At 26.1% G+C, this 19,692-nt stretch overlaps 1 protein-coding gene across 1 annotated transcript; it reads right to left on the bottom strand.

Annotated features, from left to right (window-relative positions):
- Positions 1–1,119: 1,119 nt before the first annotated feature.
- Pgm1 (phosphoglucose mutase 1) lies at positions 1,120–19,171 on the bottom strand. The gene is made up of 11 exons (XM_087163620.1): positions 19,046–19,171; positions 18,630–18,930; positions 16,706–16,868; positions 14,699–14,959; positions 13,092–13,282; positions 10,860–11,014; positions 8,587–8,718; positions 7,543–7,662; positions 3,539–3,722; positions 2,440–2,574; positions 1,120–1,450 (listed from the first exon to the last, which is right to left on the bottom strand). Exons 2-11 carry the CDS (start codon positions 18,876–18,878, stop codon positions 1,361–1,363), a joined length of 1,680 nt encoding a protein of 559 aa, XP_087019746.1. The 5' UTR covers positions 18,879–18,930; positions 19,046–19,171; the 3' UTR covers positions 1,120–1,360.
- Between the last annotated feature and the right edge of the window lie 521 nt (positions 19,172–19,692).

Genomic DNA, 19,692 nt, shown 5'->3' with positions numbered 1-19,692 from the left:
GGAAATGTATCGCCAAACAGTTGAAATATCATCAACTTAGCAATACTTTGCTTGCATCAAAATTTGCTCCATTACAGCTGTTAAACTAGAATGCCACATAAAATTCTCCTACTGCTAATAGGAAAATTATATTTATTTATCTGTAGCTACATCCAGAATTATGTATTTATATCAAACTTCTTTATATATTCTTTTGTATCTTTCTTATTGTTTAAATAAATATTCTTGTAGATATTTACAGTATCCTTGTAGATATTATTTAATTATTTCTACATCTTTGAGAATATTCTAAAAACAATTTACGGTGTTAAATTTCGTTATTAGGGTACCCTTCCCGTAAACTGACAAATTTTTTGGTCCCATGAATGTCCGCTTAAAGGAGGTTTCACTGTATTTAAGTTGATTTACTGGTTGGTTAAAATAATATCAATCATACCTAAAATTACTGGAGTATGAGGTATTTTTAAAAAATAGTTTAAACTTCTTAGTTGAGATAACACAATTTTTAATTAAAATCTTAAAAATGCTTATCCCAAATTTGAGTTATCACTAAGAATATTTTCCTTTTTATTGACTCATTCACTGCCTGATACAACATTCTTTTTAGTTACGATATATTTTATTGCACAATTGAATATTTGATATATTATATAATTCTTCATTTTTATTATAGTTAAGTGATGATTATCCCATATACTTGGGACTAAGGATTCCTCAAAAAATTTTCTTTTTGAGGATTCCTCAAAAAATTTTCTTTTTGAAGTATGATATTGTTAAACTATTAGCAAGTAAAATTACTAAAAATACTTCGTATCACAACCTTTCCATACCATAAACAAACAAATGTAGTAAGCTTACATTACATTGAGTTCTATAAGAAAATGTTTTAAACTGAATTTTGTATTCCCTTTATCATGACAAAAGTAATAACTTTAAAAATAACACATTGTGCGGTTCCAATATTATGAGATATACTACCAATTCATATCATATAAATTTAAAACAAGGTTTTGGACTATGCTTTGCCATCATAGAAGAAATAAATTACTTATCATCACAATGAGTTAATTCAATTTTACCTAAGTCATATTTAGAATTATAAATTAAATAGAAAATTCATAAAATATAAAACTGTTTATTAAGTATTTATAAAGCATTTTACAATCAACAATAAAACACATGGTTCCATATTGGAATTCTTCAATTGAAAACGGAAATTGGCATAGAATTTTATGGAAAAAGTCATGTTAACAACCCTACACTGAGTTTGGCATTTCATTCATTCACTCAAAAGACTAGACGTTCCATCAAGAATTTTAAACTTCACCGGTAAAATATAAAAGTACAGATCTTTTCAGATTTATGTGATTACAGTAGGCTTGTCTCTTCCTGTATATTCCTTCATTTTGGTTATATTGAGGGCAATATCAATTAAAGGTTTTAATATTTCCTGTGAAAAAAACATTTAATATTAAATGAATTACTTTATAAAAATAATCATTTAAATATAAGCATATTACATTACAGTTTTAACTTTTCAACGCCATACTTTTTTTTAAACATTGTGGGATTTTCGAAATTACTTTTTAGTCATACAAATAAATTTATTTTTATTTTTAATGTCTTTATTACATATAATACATTTCTATACATATCGCCATCTAACAGCTAACCCATTTTTTGTTTCCAATAATATTCGGTTGCATAACTTTATAAATTTGAACCCAACTCAGAAGACATGAGAGAATTCCTGGATCAAGCATTTGGACAAACTAGCCTGCATTTGTGTTATATAAGGAGGAAAATCTCCCATAATTAGCCCAAAGGTAACTCATCCATGAAACAATAAGGATATTTTACCACGGCACTGTAGTCTGTGCAAGTAGGGAACAGAAATTGTATTGCCCAACCATTGCTGGTATTTGAACCTGAGTCACCTCACAGGGTTGCCACTCCACAGGGAATTTTGATTTTTTCTTTAAAAACTGGGAAAATACAGGAAATTTTCTTTCTTATTTTTTGTCTTTTAAAAAATGGTGACCACTCAAAGCACTCTATGGGATATTTAGCCATGATATTTCAACTAGACTAAACTATTTCATTTATTACAGCATTATTTAAGTTTGTTCAGCTGTTTTTCCAGCAATTAAAACTAAAATACAGTTAGTCCAATATAGCTCACACAAGAGCACAATAATTGTTGTTTCCTCTTATAGTATAGAGGGAATTTTTTTTCTTCCAGATTTGAGAGGCAACCCTGCCTCATTTGAGGGCCAATGCTCGCTCGCTCTATACCCTGAGCCACATAATACGTCTACAGAAAATTTGAATATATTTTTGTATTTATTTATATAATCACTGGGTTTCTGCAATATTAGAGTGAAACTGTTGGTTAGCACGTGTTTTTAAAATGAAAACTTTAAAACTTCTAAAATTTACCTGAGCAGGTTGTTTCACTTTATCTTGATTATTTTCATAACTATCGATATACAGACGAACAGTTGCTCCGCTACTTCCAGTTCCACTCAATCTAAGTACAATTCTAGAACCATCTTCAAACAGAATACGTATACCCTTAAAAAATTAGAAGTACTTTAACTATACAAACAAAAAATAACTCTGTTGTTAGAAATAAAGACAAGTTTTTTTGTTCATTTTTTTTTTCCAACATAAAATATTTTATCTGTTTGAGCAAAATAGGCTAGTTATTAGTTAAAGGCTTATTAGTTACAGGGATTTCTATTGTTACAAGCATAAATATGCATATAATTTAGTTTAAAAAGAGTTAAGCACTTGCGTCTTTTACACTTTTGTTTATATTCAGATTAAAGCATTTTTTTCTTTTTAAATAAAAAACTGGCAATTACAGATGTAACACATTTAGCAAATAACTAAAAATTGTATGTTCAAGTTAATATTCATCTTAGTAATCTTGTATTGACTTAACTGTAAAAGAGCCCCATCAGACAGAAAAAGGATACTTCCTCTATGTTATTTTCAAAGAAATATATAAATACAATTCACCTTTTTATTATGTAACTAATTAATTTTTTATTTATTTGTGTATTGAAATGTGTTCAATTGAACCAAGGTACCAAACTTAAAATAATTTTAAATAAAAATTCTTGCAGACTAAAAATTTAGTAAAACACATTTCACTGTATAAAATGAAATTAAAATATTTATTAGTCATTTAAAACCTTTAGAAAATGTGGTCATATAACTTTCTATAGGTAACATGAGTAGAATCAATTTACTCTCTCAAGGGGAACCATTAAAGCTGTCAATCAGCTGAATAAGTTAGTGAAACAAGCTTTTTATTATGTTTAAAAACAACTAAATCACACTCTATTTGCGCATACTTTTTTTTCTTTTAAAAAAAAATTGAGATATAGAATGTACAACTGATTATCGTTAGAGTATTTTATTTTTACTCAGTTAAAATTGTAAGATTAGTTAAGTTTTTTCAAGCACATTTTTCATTAACAATAAATTAAAATGACAAGACCATCACATTATATACTGAAATAATAATTACTTGTTTTGTTGCTATGCTTTGATCCACTGGATCAACATATTCAAAGTTATCCATGTTTGAAACTACATATGATTTATCACCCGATGAGAATGATTTATTAACCAATGACTTATTACCAATAGCTGCTTCAAGTTCAGCCATCATTTTGTTACAAGGGTCAGATTCACAATTTTCATAGTCATATCTGAAATAATAAATTGTATTTCATTAAATAATAAATTTAGGTTGTATTGTGCAAATTTTTCATCGACAAATACATGAAGTTAAGTTTGTACTGTGCTAAAAAAAAAGGACCATCCTGAATAGCTTTTAATCTAATGATCAGGTCTTCACGTTTTAGGACTCAATCTTAATGGTTTGAGAGGATGACCTCAAATATGCTAAATAATTAGTGCAGACGATATTTTAAGTTAAGAAATCAGACACAAAACCTACTTTCTATGAATAAACATACCTCTTTTTCGAGGGATTCGGATTTCTGTCCCAGAATTATAGTCCCAATAGTTTGGTCAAGAAAGCGGTCCTAAGTTTGGACCCCTTAATGTTATTTTTTGTGTATTTTACTATATTTCAAAAACTTTTTAAGTGAATTTAAACATTTTCGCACTAAATTGTAACATTTGCTTGTCCAAAGATAATTCTATGCAAAATATAACTTTAAATAAATATTATTTTATTTAATAATGGTCAGAAAATTTTGGAATTGTAAGGTATAAAAATTTTTTGTATAATTTGAAAGAATACAAGTTTAAATGGTAAAATACAAAATCGGTAAAATCATTCCTGAGAAATCAAATTTTAAAAAAAAAAAAAGACTTTTGCAAAATTCGATTTCTCAAGAACTATAAGACATATTTTGCTCAAATTTTGTCAGTTAAAATAGCATTTCTCAAAATGATATAAAAATTTGTATACTTTATAATTCAAAAATTTCCAACCATTATTAAATAAAATAATAATAAATATTTACTAAAAGTTATATTTGGCATGGAATTATTTTTGGAAAAACGGATTTTATAATTTAGTGTGAAAATTTTTCAATTCGCTTAAAAAGTTCTCAAGATATGGTGAGATATGCAAAAAGTAAAATTAACATTAAGGGGTCCAAACTATTGGAACTATATTTCTCAAGTTGCGGCTACCCCCTATAATTTGGGTGTCAAAAAAAAGTTTATTCAGAGAAAGTACGTTATATGTCGAATTTCATAACTTAAAATATCGTCTGCATTATTTTATTAGCATATTTGAAGGCACCTCCCTTAAACCATAAAGTTTGATTCTTAGAACATGAAGATCCTATCATTAGATCAAAAGTTATTCAATGTGGTCCGTTTTTTATTTTGCACACTGTAAATCTGCCAGAACTTCATTTCAACACTATTTTAAAGGGGTAGGTGATGTTATTATGTATTTAGACAAGTATTGTTTCATATCACAATGTGGAGTGCTTGACATTTTAAAGGCTTGTACTGATGCAGCAGGAAATCAGAACATTTCTTGGTGAGCACTCTAATTACAATATTTTTCAAATTTTAACTGATGAAGAAACTATTTTTTTATTATTTTAATTCTACTTTTGCAACTTATAATAACATAATATGTTTTATTATATTTTAATAATATTATTTTCGAAACATTAAATGGCAATACCTAACATAGAAATTTTTTTTTAATTTTCACTAAGATTTTAAGTAAAAATATTATGGAAAATCTTGTTTAATATTAGAAATTTCAGGAAAAAATTAAGCAATATGCACGTTTTTTTTAACTGTCCTTTATTTTTTTAGTATTCTGCTGATTTAAAATATGAATAAAAATTCAGTTCTGCAAATAATTTTCAGGGATGAGAGTAGTGAAAAAGAGGAAGTCCAAGAAAATATATATATATATATATATTCAAAATCCAAAAATTTGACAAAAAAGTGCGATTTTTAAACTTGTAAATCATGTGGTTATAAATCACGATGGTTAATTTTAAAATTGTATGAATATGCATCACATGCATGATTTTAAATTGAGAGAATAAATCATGATGCGTAATTTTTAGATCACGTAAATACAAAATCACGATGCATAATTTTGAAATTGCGCTAATATGAATCCAAATGTCTAATTTTTAAAGCACGCATCAATACGAAAATCGATGTTTGATATTACAACCGCATAAACGAATCACGACATTGGATTTTAAGCTCGCGTGAATACGAATCGCGACATAAGCTTTTAAAAGCACGTAAATACAAACCGGGATATTGCATTTTTAAATCTCGTAAATAAGAATCGCGATGTACGATATTTAAATCGACTGAATAAGAATCGCAATGATGGCAATGTTCAACTTTTAAATCAGATAAATACGAAAATAGATGTTTGATGATAATAAAATCGCGATTTTAAAAATGCTTAAATACAAAACGCGATATTGGATTTTTAAATCTCGTAAATAAGAATCATAATTTACGATATTTAAATAGCATAAATAAGAATCACAATGCGCAACTTTTAAATCAAGTAAATACGAAAATAGATTATTGATATTAAAATCGCATGAATAAGAATCGAGATTTTTTGCAGATTCTGGACTAGGGATTTCTAAAAGGCTTGTTTGTATTGTTTTTGTTTAGACATAATAAATAAAAATTTACAAGATTAATTGAATGGGCAAATAAATATTTTCACCGCAAATCCACCTAATTTTTTTTTTTTCAGTTTGTTTTCACGCCAAAAAACAGGAAGCAGCAACGTCTGAATTACGAAAATACGAGCTATCAGGCGAAGAATAAAAATACGGAAAATCTTATTTTCTGAGCGTAAAATCGAGGAAAATAGCTAAAATAAGTAAAAGGTGGAAGGGTTAGCAGCTAGGACATAGTTTGAATTTTCTGTTTATCTTTGAAAATCGTAAATAAATATAATTGTTTTATCTCAATGACTGAATTTTCATAAAAAAAAGCGGGATATTTATAATAAAAATTTTTTTTTTTTTAAAAAAAACGAAACTTCTAGAGAATTAGAGTTTTTGATAAAAAGGCTGAAATTCGAGAGACAAAAGCGAAAATCCTCTAAATAGCGGAAAAATCTCATCCTTGATTATAAAGGTCAACCAGTTTTATCCCAAGAAAATGATTTTTAGGGAAACTTCAGAGGGAAGAATGAGAACTTCAATGTTTTCGCTCCGCGGAAAATTAAATTCCTCAAAATATTTTAACTTGTGCAAAAAAAATTTCTGTGGAAATTAGCGGGAGAAATGGAAAAATCTGAAAAAAAGCGGAAATCCGCGGAAGAATCACATCCCTGAATTTTTTAGCTAGTAAAGACATTAGCATTTGTCTTAATATCAATAAAAAATTATTTAAACTGCACTTGCAAAGCTTTATAAACAGAAACATAGAAATGTATTAAATAAAAATAAAACCAAAAATGTGGAATATCTAAAGAAAATCAGAAAAGTGATTGTATGAATATTGATAATTGGAATGATGTCATTAAATCTAAGAAAAGTAAAATCTAATTTTTAATAAATCAAATGTTTTTTTATAATTTTTAATAAATAAAACGTAATTTCTAATAAAATATAAATCAATAGTTTGTACAAAATTATTTTCGTGAAGTTATAAGTTTGAAAGGAAAGGAGGTTTAATTATTACTACATTTTTAATATTTGGCAAGTAACTTATTAAAATATTCCTGTCAAAGGCAAATTATTCTTTATAAAAAAATTTTTTTTTAAATAGTTCTTAATAAAAATGAAAAGTAATTTCATAAAACTATTGTACTAAATGAAAAGAAAATTTGATAAATGTATGAAATTTTTAAAAATTATATTTGCACATTTAAGTTTTATTTTACTAATCTAAAACAATACAATACCGAAACTAAAACTTTTACATGCAGTAATGATATTTGTAATTATAATGTTAAATTATAAGTTATTTAAATATAATTTTACACAAATAGTTCACACAATTTTAAACATAAAAATGTAAAAAAATAATAATTTTTACCTAGTGAAAAAATTTCTTCCAAATTTAACCCAATGCTGTGTCAGAAGATCTTCAACGCTCAGATTTGTGTTAGCAATAACAGAAAGCCATGCTAAAACAGCCCAAATTCCATCTTTCTCTCTATATGTAGTAATTTTGATATAATGTAAAATTAAATGTGAACATAAACATCAATAAAAATAGAAAGTTAGATTGAAAATAAAATAAAAAGGTTAACCTTGACGGAAACGTATTTCAGAAAATGGAAATATGCAAAGAATTAATATTATAGAGGCGATATACTTTTTTACTACACACACTGTAAATCAAGTTTTTTAAAAAAAGGGCTATATAATTTTAACATGATCATTTAATAAATATCTTTTGAACAAGCAGGTATAAAAAGATTTAAATACCAATTTGCACTACTGCACCATGTAGAGGTATGTGTATGTCTTTGCTGCTTTAATTTTTTTTCCATAAACCATTTATACAAAGCAAAATTTAACTTCAAACCATTAGTTGATTTCTCTATTTTTTGATATTGATTTATTAATAGGCTTTCTGATTCCATTCCCCTAAATATTTAAAAAAAATTTCCTTTTGCACTGATAATACAATTTTTTTTAAACAAAGAAATCCATTACGATCAAACTCAATAAAAATTAAAATGTACAAAATTTATCTGACAAAACCTATGCAACCAATTTCACCTACTAAAAAACCGTTTATTTGCTACACACATAAAACAATTTATTCTATCGAACGATGTAGTACAATGAGTGCATTTTATTTTGTAGGTATAATGTATAGCTGAATTATGACACTGTATTATTATAATCAAAGAAAAGTTTATACAAAATATGATTCTTAAGTCAGCTTGTAAAAAAGAAAGGGGAAAAAAACGCTGGAAGTTAGCTCGATTAAAAGTTGCAATTAAAAATTGCATATTGTTTTTAAACAACATTATTATTAACTCTGTTAAGTTTTAAAAATATTTCTATTTTAGTCTTATGTTGGTTAAACAGATATTTGGTTCTTAGAATCATAGATAATAGAATTTACCTAATATGATCAGATCCAGTGCCAAAACTTTCTTCCCCACAAAGTGAAAGCAATCCAGCATCCATTAAATTGCCAAAATATTTCCAGCCAGTTGGTGTTTCATAACTCTTTTTGCCGGTAACTTCAGCAACCCTAAAAAATATATATATATCATTACTGTTTAAAGGAAGGAATGACAAAAATTAAATATTTATATTATATGAAATCCTCAACACTAGTACATAAAAACAATTAATCAAAAGCTGCTTCAAATAAGGACTTAAACAACAAATCAAAAATTTAAATTTGTTCTTCAATAAATGTAATATTTTTTTTAACTTTCTATAAATTTTCATTCTTAATATATTTTGTTTGATAAATGATAAAAAATATTTAAACTAGAAATAAGGTTGCAAGCAAGGTGAGGAGGAATCATAATTCTTCCTACATTAAAATAGTTTATTTTGAATGGGTAATAAGTAATGGAGGTTCAAAGTAATTTCTTTGACAGGTTATTTTAGCATATACGTTTTACACATTTTCAGTCGAACCCATATAGTTATTTAATTATACAATTAATAATGACTTACTTGTTGCAAAAAGGAAGGAAAAAATAATTTATTGTTTTTATGATTTAAGTGATTTAGTTAAAATGGAATAAATTTCACACAAGGGAAATATTATATTAATGAATGAGCACTATGTTGAAATATAATCTAATAAATTCATAGAATTGCTAATTTTTACTCATTACAAAATTTGAAATATATTTTTCTATACATAAAAAAAACTCTCAATTTAATAATTTAACTGCAAATACAAAAATATAGAAAAAAAACCTATCTTAATTACATAAAAATTATAAGATTTTGTCTGTGTATTAGTACACAAGAAAAGTTTTTAGAAAACAAGAAATTTTTTTATTACTTTATTTTATTGCGTCCATTTCTTTATTCTTACTACTAAAATTCTCTTTAAAAACATGACGAAATATTTTAAACAGTGATTTTACTTTAATGATTTAAATCAAATTTTTTTTAATCAAACCATTAAAATTGTGATTCAAACTGCAAATTTTAACTAACTGATTTTAACTACTGTCAATTAACCCAATTGACTAAAAATACCCTACTTACCAAAGTCAATTAACCTTGTTTTATACAAACAAGTGTAGAATTAGCTTAATATGAATTTAAAACTGTTCTATCCTTATTTGTAGTTTATGTGCTCCTGATAAGATACATAAATTAATGTGAAAACATCCAGCTTTATTGCAAATGATAATTTGGCAGTTATTGGCAAACATTTTAACTACTGTCAATTAACCCAATTGACTAAAAATACCCTACTTACCAAAGTCAATTAACCTTGTTTTATACAAACAAGTGTAGAATTAGCTTAATATGAATTTAAAACTGTTCTATCCTCATTTGTAGTTTATGTGCTCCTGATAAGATACATAAATTAATGTGAAAACATCCAGCTTTATTGCAAATGATAATTTGGCAGTAAACGAGGAAATAAATATTCTGTAGCCATTAGTAGTATAAATAAAAAAGGCCACTTTTTTAATGTTTAAAATTATTTCAAAAGTATCCAGATGTTTTAATGTGTAAAAGTGCTAAATCTATTTTTGTAGAATATAATCTGATCTGGAATAGTACATAATTTGAAAATTTTAAGCTTGTTGAAAATGATAATTCTGTAGAAAAAAACTAATCGGGGATAAAACACAAAATTCTATTCGGAAGGGAATAAATACCCTGACCTATATCTGCACAAGTAATAAAAAAAATTTCTTTTTAATATGCTCAAAGTTATTTCAACAGCAACTAACAAATTTCAATATTAAAAATCATTCAATGTATTTTCGTAGCATATGTGCCCTTGATCAGTAATGTTACATAATTTGAAAACTTTATATCCCATGATAATTTTGTAAAAAATAATCAAATAAAAAACAAAAGTTCTATTCACAAGGGAATTAATAATTTGTTGACCTATAAAAGTAATAGTAAAAAAAGTACTACTGTTTTTTAAAAATATATCTAAAATTATTTCAAAAGAAGTTAACAAACCTTAATATGAATATTCTTTAGTTTTTGATTGCCAGAAAAAATGAAAAAAACTTTTAAGCACATTTTAAGTAATTCATTGTCTTTTTAATAATAAAATAACATATTTCTACAGTGTTCTATTTCAGTTAAAATATAAAACATCATAACAAAAGGCATCTTAATACAAAAATATTAAATGAATTAAAATAGAAAGTAATTAAATTAAAATTTGGTTACCTATCAACAGCTCCAGCAGTAGGCATGCTCCTTGCATAGCCTTTCACACCAGTTTTTTTAAAATATGGAATGCATTCTAAATTATTAGCTAAAACTGCTAGAGAGTCTGAGGGGCAAACGAAGAATGCTTTTTTACCCAAAATCATGTTACGATCCTGAAAAATAAAATCTCATTATTAAAATTTAATAAACAAAACAAATTGTTTCGCAATAAAGTACTATTATAATAAATTAATACTAAAGTAATACTTTTGATTATAACTCATAAAACTTAGTATGCAAATGCATGTGGTCTAATTTTTTTTAAAAGTCTTATGTAATTTGAGTTTTCATCATCAATATCCAAGAATTGAATCAAATTTTCTATTGAATCAAATTCTATAGATTTTGAGCAAGATAGACTAAAGCAAAAAAAAAAAAAAAAAAATCTTGTATAAAGAATAAATATAGAGACAAAAATGGACATACTATGATTCGGTTTTGTTAATAAAAACGTTCCTCAGTGTCTAAATACCTCTGTGGTGTTTAGACACTGATGAAGGTTCTTGTTTATAGAACCAAAACTATTTGTCCATTTCTGTACTTTCATTTATGCTTCATTTACCTTATTTTTTGCATTAGTCCAATTCTACATTCAACAGGAATATACAAAGGCGTAAGGAATATATTACCTGGTAACAGATATTGGTTAAATAATAAATGTACTAATTTTGTCTATATGAATTTTGTTGAGAGTAAACGCAATTTTAAATCCAATGTACTTAAAAAAAGTGAACACCCTGAATAACTTTTGATAGATTTTCAGGCATCAGGATTCAATTTTAATGTTTCAAAAGTCTAGCCTAAAATTTATGAATCAATTAGTTCAGTATCAGTTACAAAAAAACATCATAATGTTAACACATATTAATAAAAAAGTAAATGTTATACGTCTTTAATTATAATCAAATATTGGTGTCCATAAACAACATATCATACAAAATTAGATATTTGAATGTTTAGAAAAACGAAATGTTACAAAAATTAAAGTCTAACTAGTATAAAAAAATAGTAAAAATATTTTCCAAAATTTTAAATAGTTTAAAAACTAATTAGAACACGAAGAACTTTTATTATTTATGCTTAACTTAAATATGATAAATATATATACTCAGAAAAATGCATTATAACAGATTAAAAAAATTTAAAAAGTTAAGCATAATCCAAATTAAATAATATACTTTATAATTAATGGAAAAGGATCGAACTCAATAAAAAACAATAAATAAAACATTATTTAAATGTAAAAACAAAATTTTTCAACATTTAAATGATGTTGAAATTCTAATTTTTATAACTAAACTATTTTATGTTATTAGTCCAAAAACTAATGACGTTTTTGCAACTTTTATAATAGGGGTTTAATTAGAAAAATAGCAAAAACTTTCTAATCTGCTACACACAAATTTTACTTTGAAAAAGACAAGTTTAAAAAAAAAATGATCTTGTAGTTTTTTCATTGAATAGCAGGTTTGTTATGTGAAAAAAAAATTTAACAATTAAAGGATTGATCAAATCCTAATTGGAAATTTCTATCAAACATTTATGTAAAAAAATAATTTTAAAACTCTTAATTGTTTGTTTAACCAGGGGTCTGTTTAGAAGAAATTTGGGTCCGTTAACGGACCCTTCACAAAATATCTTTTCATCAAAACGGATCCTTCACAAAATATTTTAGCTTAAAAACAGACCCTTCACAAAATGATTTTTCTTTTAATCGAACCTTTCACAAATTTGTTTATCTTCATTATTATTTTGTTAATCGAATAAACCCTTTCCAGGGCAGAAAACAAGAAAGATGGATGTAAACGAATTAAGTTTTGTCTTCGGCAGACGATTCTTCCATTATTCGTCCGAAATGAATATTCTGCGTTCAGCAGTATAGGCTAAATACCAAATATTTGTATGTTGCATCTCTAATTTAGAAGCAGCAATTGTTGTTTATTTTTGAAAATTTAATTTTTTTAATTATAATTTTACAGTGTTGAGCATAATCTTGTATGTCTTTACAATTTAAAAACTCCTTGAAAAAGTTTTTTTTTTTGCAATAACAGACCCTATTTGCACAAATTCATAAAAGCGGACCCTGGTTGAAGGAATGTGAGTAATTTTTTCACAATTTCACGAAAAACGGACCTTTCACAAAATGTCTGGACAGACCCCTGGTTTAACATAGTAATATGGAAAACCTACTCCATCACCATCAAAAGCAGCTCCTAAATCAAAGTCCCCTTGTTCCATAGCTTTCACAAGATCTGCAGCATATGTGAGATTAGGATCAGGATGATGACCACCAAAATCTTCTAAAGGAACTCCATTCACAACACTACTTTCTTGGGCTCCCAATTCATTGATGAAAATTCTTTTAGCATAGGGACCAGTGACTACAATTTAAGTTTTAGCTTGTACAATATTACTCATAACAAATACTTACAGTTTAAACACAAACAAATAATGAAATATAAAATGTACTTCTTGAATTTAATAAAATTATCGATTGATATGTATATCTCCTAGGCCCTTTAATTGACAATATCATTATATGGTTTGAAAAATATGTTATGATCCCAATACAAACTAAAAATTAGTTCTTAAAAACAAGGTAGTTTGATCATCTGATCATTGGTAATTTGATCATTTTATGACATGCACATGCATTTTATAAGTTCTGATTTTATAAGTTTCTGGAAAACCAGACACCTTTACATCCCTTTATTAGTAGCTGAGTTTTCAATTCTTATTTGCTTTTTGAGAATAATTAAAATTTATTTCTGGCATTTTCCCCCAAGAGACGAAATAATTTCATTTCTGGTGGCTGAGTTCAGTGTATTTTTTTTTTCTTTTTTGTTCCTTATTAAAATGATTTCAACTTGTTTACAATGTTCAATAAAGGTTTCCTGCAAAAACTACAAAATCTGCTTTCTGCCCAATAAAACAATCACATCGAGCTGAATAATTTATATACTAATTATTGGAGAAGTAAATTTCTTGTTTTTTTTCATAAATTTTTTTTTGCAAAAAGAATGATAAAAAACTTAAAATAGTTAAGCAAGAAATAACTAACGTCTAACACTCAAAAGTGTTATATTTCTAATAATTTAGTGATACTTAAATAAATAAAAACTCAGAATTAAAAAAAATTTAGCAGCACGTAAATGAATTTAATTCTGGGTCATTCATTCAGGAGGAACATGGTCCAAAGGTTAAAAAGTATTTTAATACAAGATAGTCAGAATTTTTAATTAATTTTCAGTTTTAAAATTTATATTCAATGAAATATGCATTATTAAGTTTCAATTAGCAAAATTACATAAATACTTTGCATGAAATTAATTACATCACTATTGAAATAACATTTTGAAAATACAATTTTTGAGCATTTTTCAGAATGCATTGTAGAATTTTTAGTTTATTAGTAAGCAAAAGAGCTGTGAAATTAATTTTGAGATTTGTTTCATTCTAGCCTGTTTTTCAATAGGTAACAATGATACCTTTTTATTACATTTTTAATCAATTTTAATCCTTTATTTATATGTATTAAACAATGTTCAATGTAATGAAGATTAAAATGAATTTTTATTATTTATGTTTAATAATATTTCAGTCATAACTATATTTATGAAATCTAATAATAAACTGAAGTTCTTAAAGTATCGTTAAAAAAATTGAAAATATCAGAAGTCAAAAATCTGATTTAACTCAAGTAAATCAGATTTAAAAAAAAAAAAGATTTTTGAAATAAAAGAAAATTACGAAACCTTTTTAAAAAGGAAATAAAATAAGAAATAAAGACATCATACCTCCATGCATACAGTTAATGAGAATTTTGAAGCCTCCAGAAATATGCTGTCTTATTGCATTAAAATCAAATATTTCTTTCATGAGTTCTAAATAGTCTTCTACTGAATCTACGACTTCGACACAAAATGGGTCACCTTCAACAATATAATCATTAACTCCTATTTTAGATATGTCACACTCTAAATCTGGACAGATGGAGTACTCTTTAATAGACTTAGTGAGTTCATAAATCATATTTGTAGCACCATCTGGAGCTGGACCTATAAGAAAAATATTAAATTTAAAAATATTTTAGTAGAAAACAAAAAGGGAAATTGAGAGAGGACACTTTGAGATAAGTTTTAAGACATTAAATACATTACAGTAGAAGATATCTATATGACGCAATTCTATAAGCTGCAATTCTCCATAAACTACATTAGCTTTATGGGTGTAAACAATGTTTGCAGTTAAGAAATTTCTATAACTTAGCAAGAACTATAAAACTTATTATTTTATTTGTTTAATTATTTACTTAGAGGTTAAAATTTCAAAAGCTAACAGGGCTGAAAGTCCATACATATCAAGACGGAAAAGAGCAAAAACTGGTAACAAATAAATTTCATTTTTAGCTTTTTTTCGGGAAACTAGCAATTTTTATCAAATCCATAACTACCAATTTTTTTTAACGAATACAATTTATATGTTGAATTATTTCTTCGCTGATAAAAAATTAAGAGCAATGAATTGTTTATTCTTAAGAATAGATTTACTCCTTCCAATAATTATCAGTAATTGAAAGAATTCTACTAACAGTTTTTTTCTTTTTTCCATCTCACTTTAAGGCCTGAAAGCTAAGCAAACCATAATTGATTAATTTGTTTGTTTCTATTCTAATATTGTAGAAAATCTCAACTTTTTTTCTGCAAATAATAAGTGCATAATTTATGTTTTTAAATATTTGTTTCTAAATAGCATTTAAGATTGATCTGTTCCAGACAAATATTGCCATATTTAGTGGGTAAGTTTAAAGATAAGTGAAAGGACCCACATATCACAAAATTCCCTAAAACGCAAAACATTTTACTGTACTAACAGTGATTTCACTTACACACTATAGCACATCAACTATGTTAAAAATCAGTGAGAAGATACATTCCTAAAACTTGTAAATCTCCATTGCAAAAAATATAAATAATTATCACAACAGTTGATTTATGAAGACAAAAGTAAGTCAAACTAGACTAGAACAAATTTTTTTTCTTGTGTTTATCATAGGTATCAAGCATTGAGGGTTATTAGATTTTTCTAGGAAGGAAAAATTATAAATAATTAAGTGAAAGCTTAGTATGCAATTAATAACTGTCTCACTTGTAAAAGGATGGACGAAGTCGATTTATAATATTTTTTAATTCCTTCTGAACCAATTTTGTTAAATGTTATATAAGTCTCACACAAAGACAAAATGGATATATTACAAAGTAGTGATATACCATCAATAAGTTTTGAACTCGAAAATATAACAATTTCATATATTCTGAAAAGGGAAAAAAATAGTTATTTTATACAAATGTATGTTAGGCATAAAAGGCATTTAATTTGCATATTTGTATAACACATATTGGCACTATTTTTTAGAAAAGTACGCAGTTTTCAATTTAATTGTAGGCCCTAATCAGTATTTATAAAATCCTTTTAAGAGATCTCGTTTATTTTATTACTTGAGATAAATAATTCTTATTCTCAGTCCTCCAAATATTTTAAAAAACATGATAAATCTAATGAATCAAATTGATTTTTAAAAAAATGATTTATACCTTGATCTATACTGCTGATATCCTGGTTATAACTATTTTCAAAAATATATTTTGCACTGTTAAACAGGCATTTAAATTTAAGCCCAAATAATTTAAGATGAAAGTTAATAAAAATAATTTTTCAATAAAACAAAGATTAAAAATTCTAGTTGGAACAAGAAAACAAGAAATTTTAAACAAGAAAAATAAGAAATAAATTATATTAGTTACCTCCGTTAGAAATATTGAACTTAATGCCAAAATCTTCATTTTCTCCACCAGGATTATGGCTAGCAGTTAAAATGATTCCTCCATCACAACCTTTTTTTCTTATTACACAGGATACAGCAGGAGTAGACATAATACCATTCTGGGCAACAATTAGTTTTTTGACCTAAAAAAAAATTTACAGTAAAAATTATTAAAAAAAAACAAACTATTATTAAGATAAGTGGTTTTTTTTTTTATAAAAATAAAAGATTAAATACAAAGGAAGAGAATAATTATAAAATTTAATAACATGTATATTGCTGTAAAAAATATAGAGGAACACTAAGTCTTCAGATCATCTGAAAAATGAGTATAAATAACTCGAGTCAAATTTAGGTATTTAACTACTTGAGGGAGCTGGTGATGCATGAATTATGGTAATAAGCACACCAATTATGGTAATAAGTAATACAGGTATTGTAGTTATAGGTATCTAATATTACCATGTGTATTGAAGAAATATTTTACTGGTATACAAATTGTGAGGTATAGTACTGATATAAATACTATATAGAGGGTCTCCTCCCTCAACCTTGGCTTTTTAAATTTTTTTTCTTTTTATATACACAATGTAAACAAAAATATATTTATGTAAAGCACACTTTAATTTATCAATAAAGCTATGAATCCAATAAAACTTAATCATAATATCAATATACAAGCTTCTAGTAGAAAGTTAATGAAACATTTACTTATTATTAAATTAGACTCCTCTCTTAGTCTTATTTCATTATTTAACTTGATGAAAATTTAAATACACAAATTCATTTTTTTATAATCCGTTATTAGATATTTTTTAAAAAAGAAATTTAAAAGATATCAGTAGGCAACTTACTAAATTTTATAAATGTTGCAAATTTTTTTAAATATATTTTTCAGATGAAAGTAATTTTTATTTTATAAGCAGTCATATTAAAGAATTGGGGTTTTGTATCTAAATTTAGCTAAAAGATTAAGCTTGATAGAACCAGTTTCCTCAAAATTAAAAGTGGTTGATATGCAATGCTGAGCACCTTGCCTTTATGTGATGGGTCTTGTTATTATAGAACACCACTTTTTATGATTCTCATGGCTAACAACTGGCTGTTTTAGGTCAACTTTACTTTATTGTATAGTGGAAACAATAATAAAATACAAAATGGATACTTTATTTACTACAAAACAAAGTTTTATGAAAATTATCTTTTACACCTCTTCTTCTGACAGAACGAGATTCTACTCCTTCTAGGTTAATTCATGAGTAATACGCTTCCACATCAATTTACAGATAAGATATTCTTAATATTTATGTATGTAATTCCCCTATTTATTAAGAAACAAATTGACATTTTAAAATAATTTTCATAACATATTAACCACTGGATTTTATTATATTGATCTAAATTGCCCAAATTTTACAGTTTTTTTTGTAGTTATTAATACTTTTAAGTTTTTTCAAGGTTATTATAATTCAGAAAATATTTTGATACATTAAATTATGCATAAATATTTCCAAAATTTGAATTTCTTACTGGATAAATATGGCAATTGCAAACATGTAGTTATTTTATGGGTTCACATGGAGGAAAAATAATCTTTTTGGCTAGTAGATGTCATTAAAATAGTTTTCTTTAATTTTTAAATACTAATCTAAGTAAATTATACTTCAATAATAGTTTCAATACAAATTTTTACAGCAATGCTCCGAAAAATATGTAAAATACAAAGCGCAAATTGCGCTTGATTACACTAACATTTCTAAGTTACCCAATATATGTTTTTGGAAGTCAAGACTAACACTTAAAATAAGTATGCAAATGTAAAAAAAATAAATAAATAAAAATTATTAATACAATAAAAAATTATCTTAACTTGACAAACAATTAAATAATCAAATTTTGATTACTTTGTTAGCTGCACATATCTTAATAATTTTCTGTACAGCATCTTTCACATAAAATCTTCCATCTCCTCCAACTGCTAAAAGTGAGCCTTTAAGTTTATTTCCCATCGCAGAAAGAGTACATTGTACAAAATTTTCAGTGTAATTTTCTTGTTTGAATACTTTAACTTTTTTACGGAGACCACTTGTTCCCGGCTTTTGTCCTTCAAAAGGAGTAGTAGAACATTTTACGATTTTTAAAGGTTTAGCCATAGTAAAAATCGTCTGCTAAACTCCTAATTTTCACTTATGCAAATCAGTAGGGCTGAAAAAAATAATTACAATTATCTTTACAATATATTACAGTATTAGTTTGATTGCATAAAAAATATAACACTGAAAATAAAATAAAATAATAGACTTAGGAAAGATAACGATACCAAAATTTTAAATGAAGGTCACATCTGAAGGGAACAAATCGAAAACAAGTGCGTTCTAACCGTTGCCAAAACAATTATAATTGTAATTATGATCGCTGAAAGTTAAGAGCTAGGAAAATCATACCAGTATTTCAAAGTCGGCACCTAGTGTTGAAAACATGAACTATTTTAAAGAGTAGGCATTAAAGAATAAACACAATCCCAGTCTCGCAATGCAAGGTCTCATGTTGGTTCCAACAAAACAGAATGATTCAAGTTGCTTGACCAGTCTTTTTGACATCCAGTTGCCGATTAGCGTAGTTTTTGTGATAAGAGGAAGAATCATTCAAAATCTCTTGAGACCAAAGTTTACTTAAAAAAGTCGTACTTCAGTAACTGCTATCGACAGAGGCACACAATAGCTCTTCATAATTAATGCAGGAGAGAAAGAGATGCGCTTGATCAATGAAGATCGAATTGGTGAGCTTTTTTCCCCTTTCCATTTCTTTTTATTTATTTTGCGAATTCGCGTTTGAATGTTAGAATAATATGTTATGAGTTTATGTAATAAGGAAAATAATTTGTAATTTTTTGTACACAAAATCGTAATTAATGTAAAACGAATGAAAGTTTTATAAATCGAAGGTGTGATATTTGTATATGTTGAA

This window comes from Parasteatoda tepidariorum, chromosome 5 (genome assembly GCF_982258835.1).
Source record: "Parasteatoda tepidariorum strain Cologne lab strain chromosome 5, Ptep-v5.0, whole genome shotgun sequence".
Taxonomy (NCBI): Eukaryota; Metazoa; Arthropoda; class Arachnida; order Araneae; family Theridiidae; genus Parasteatoda; species Parasteatoda tepidariorum.
Note: the sequence above shows the minus strand (reverse complement) of the source record. Positions and strands in the feature narration are given on the sequence as shown.

Excerpts from the sequence above, each read along its gene's own strand:
- Pgm1 (XM_087163620.1), bottom strand. The coding sequence starts at position 18,878 with ATGGCTAAACCTTTAAAAATCGTAAAATGTTCTACTACTCCTTTTGAA. Across the intron at positions 13,283-14,698 it reads CATTAACTGTATGCATGGAG|TCACTGGTCCCTATGCTAAA; the intron begins GTATGATGTCTT and ends CTTAAATTGTAG. Across the intron at positions 3,723-7,542 it reads GGAAGAAATTTTTTCACTAG|ATATGACTATGAAAATTGTG; the intron begins GTAAAAATTATT and ends TTATTATTTCAG.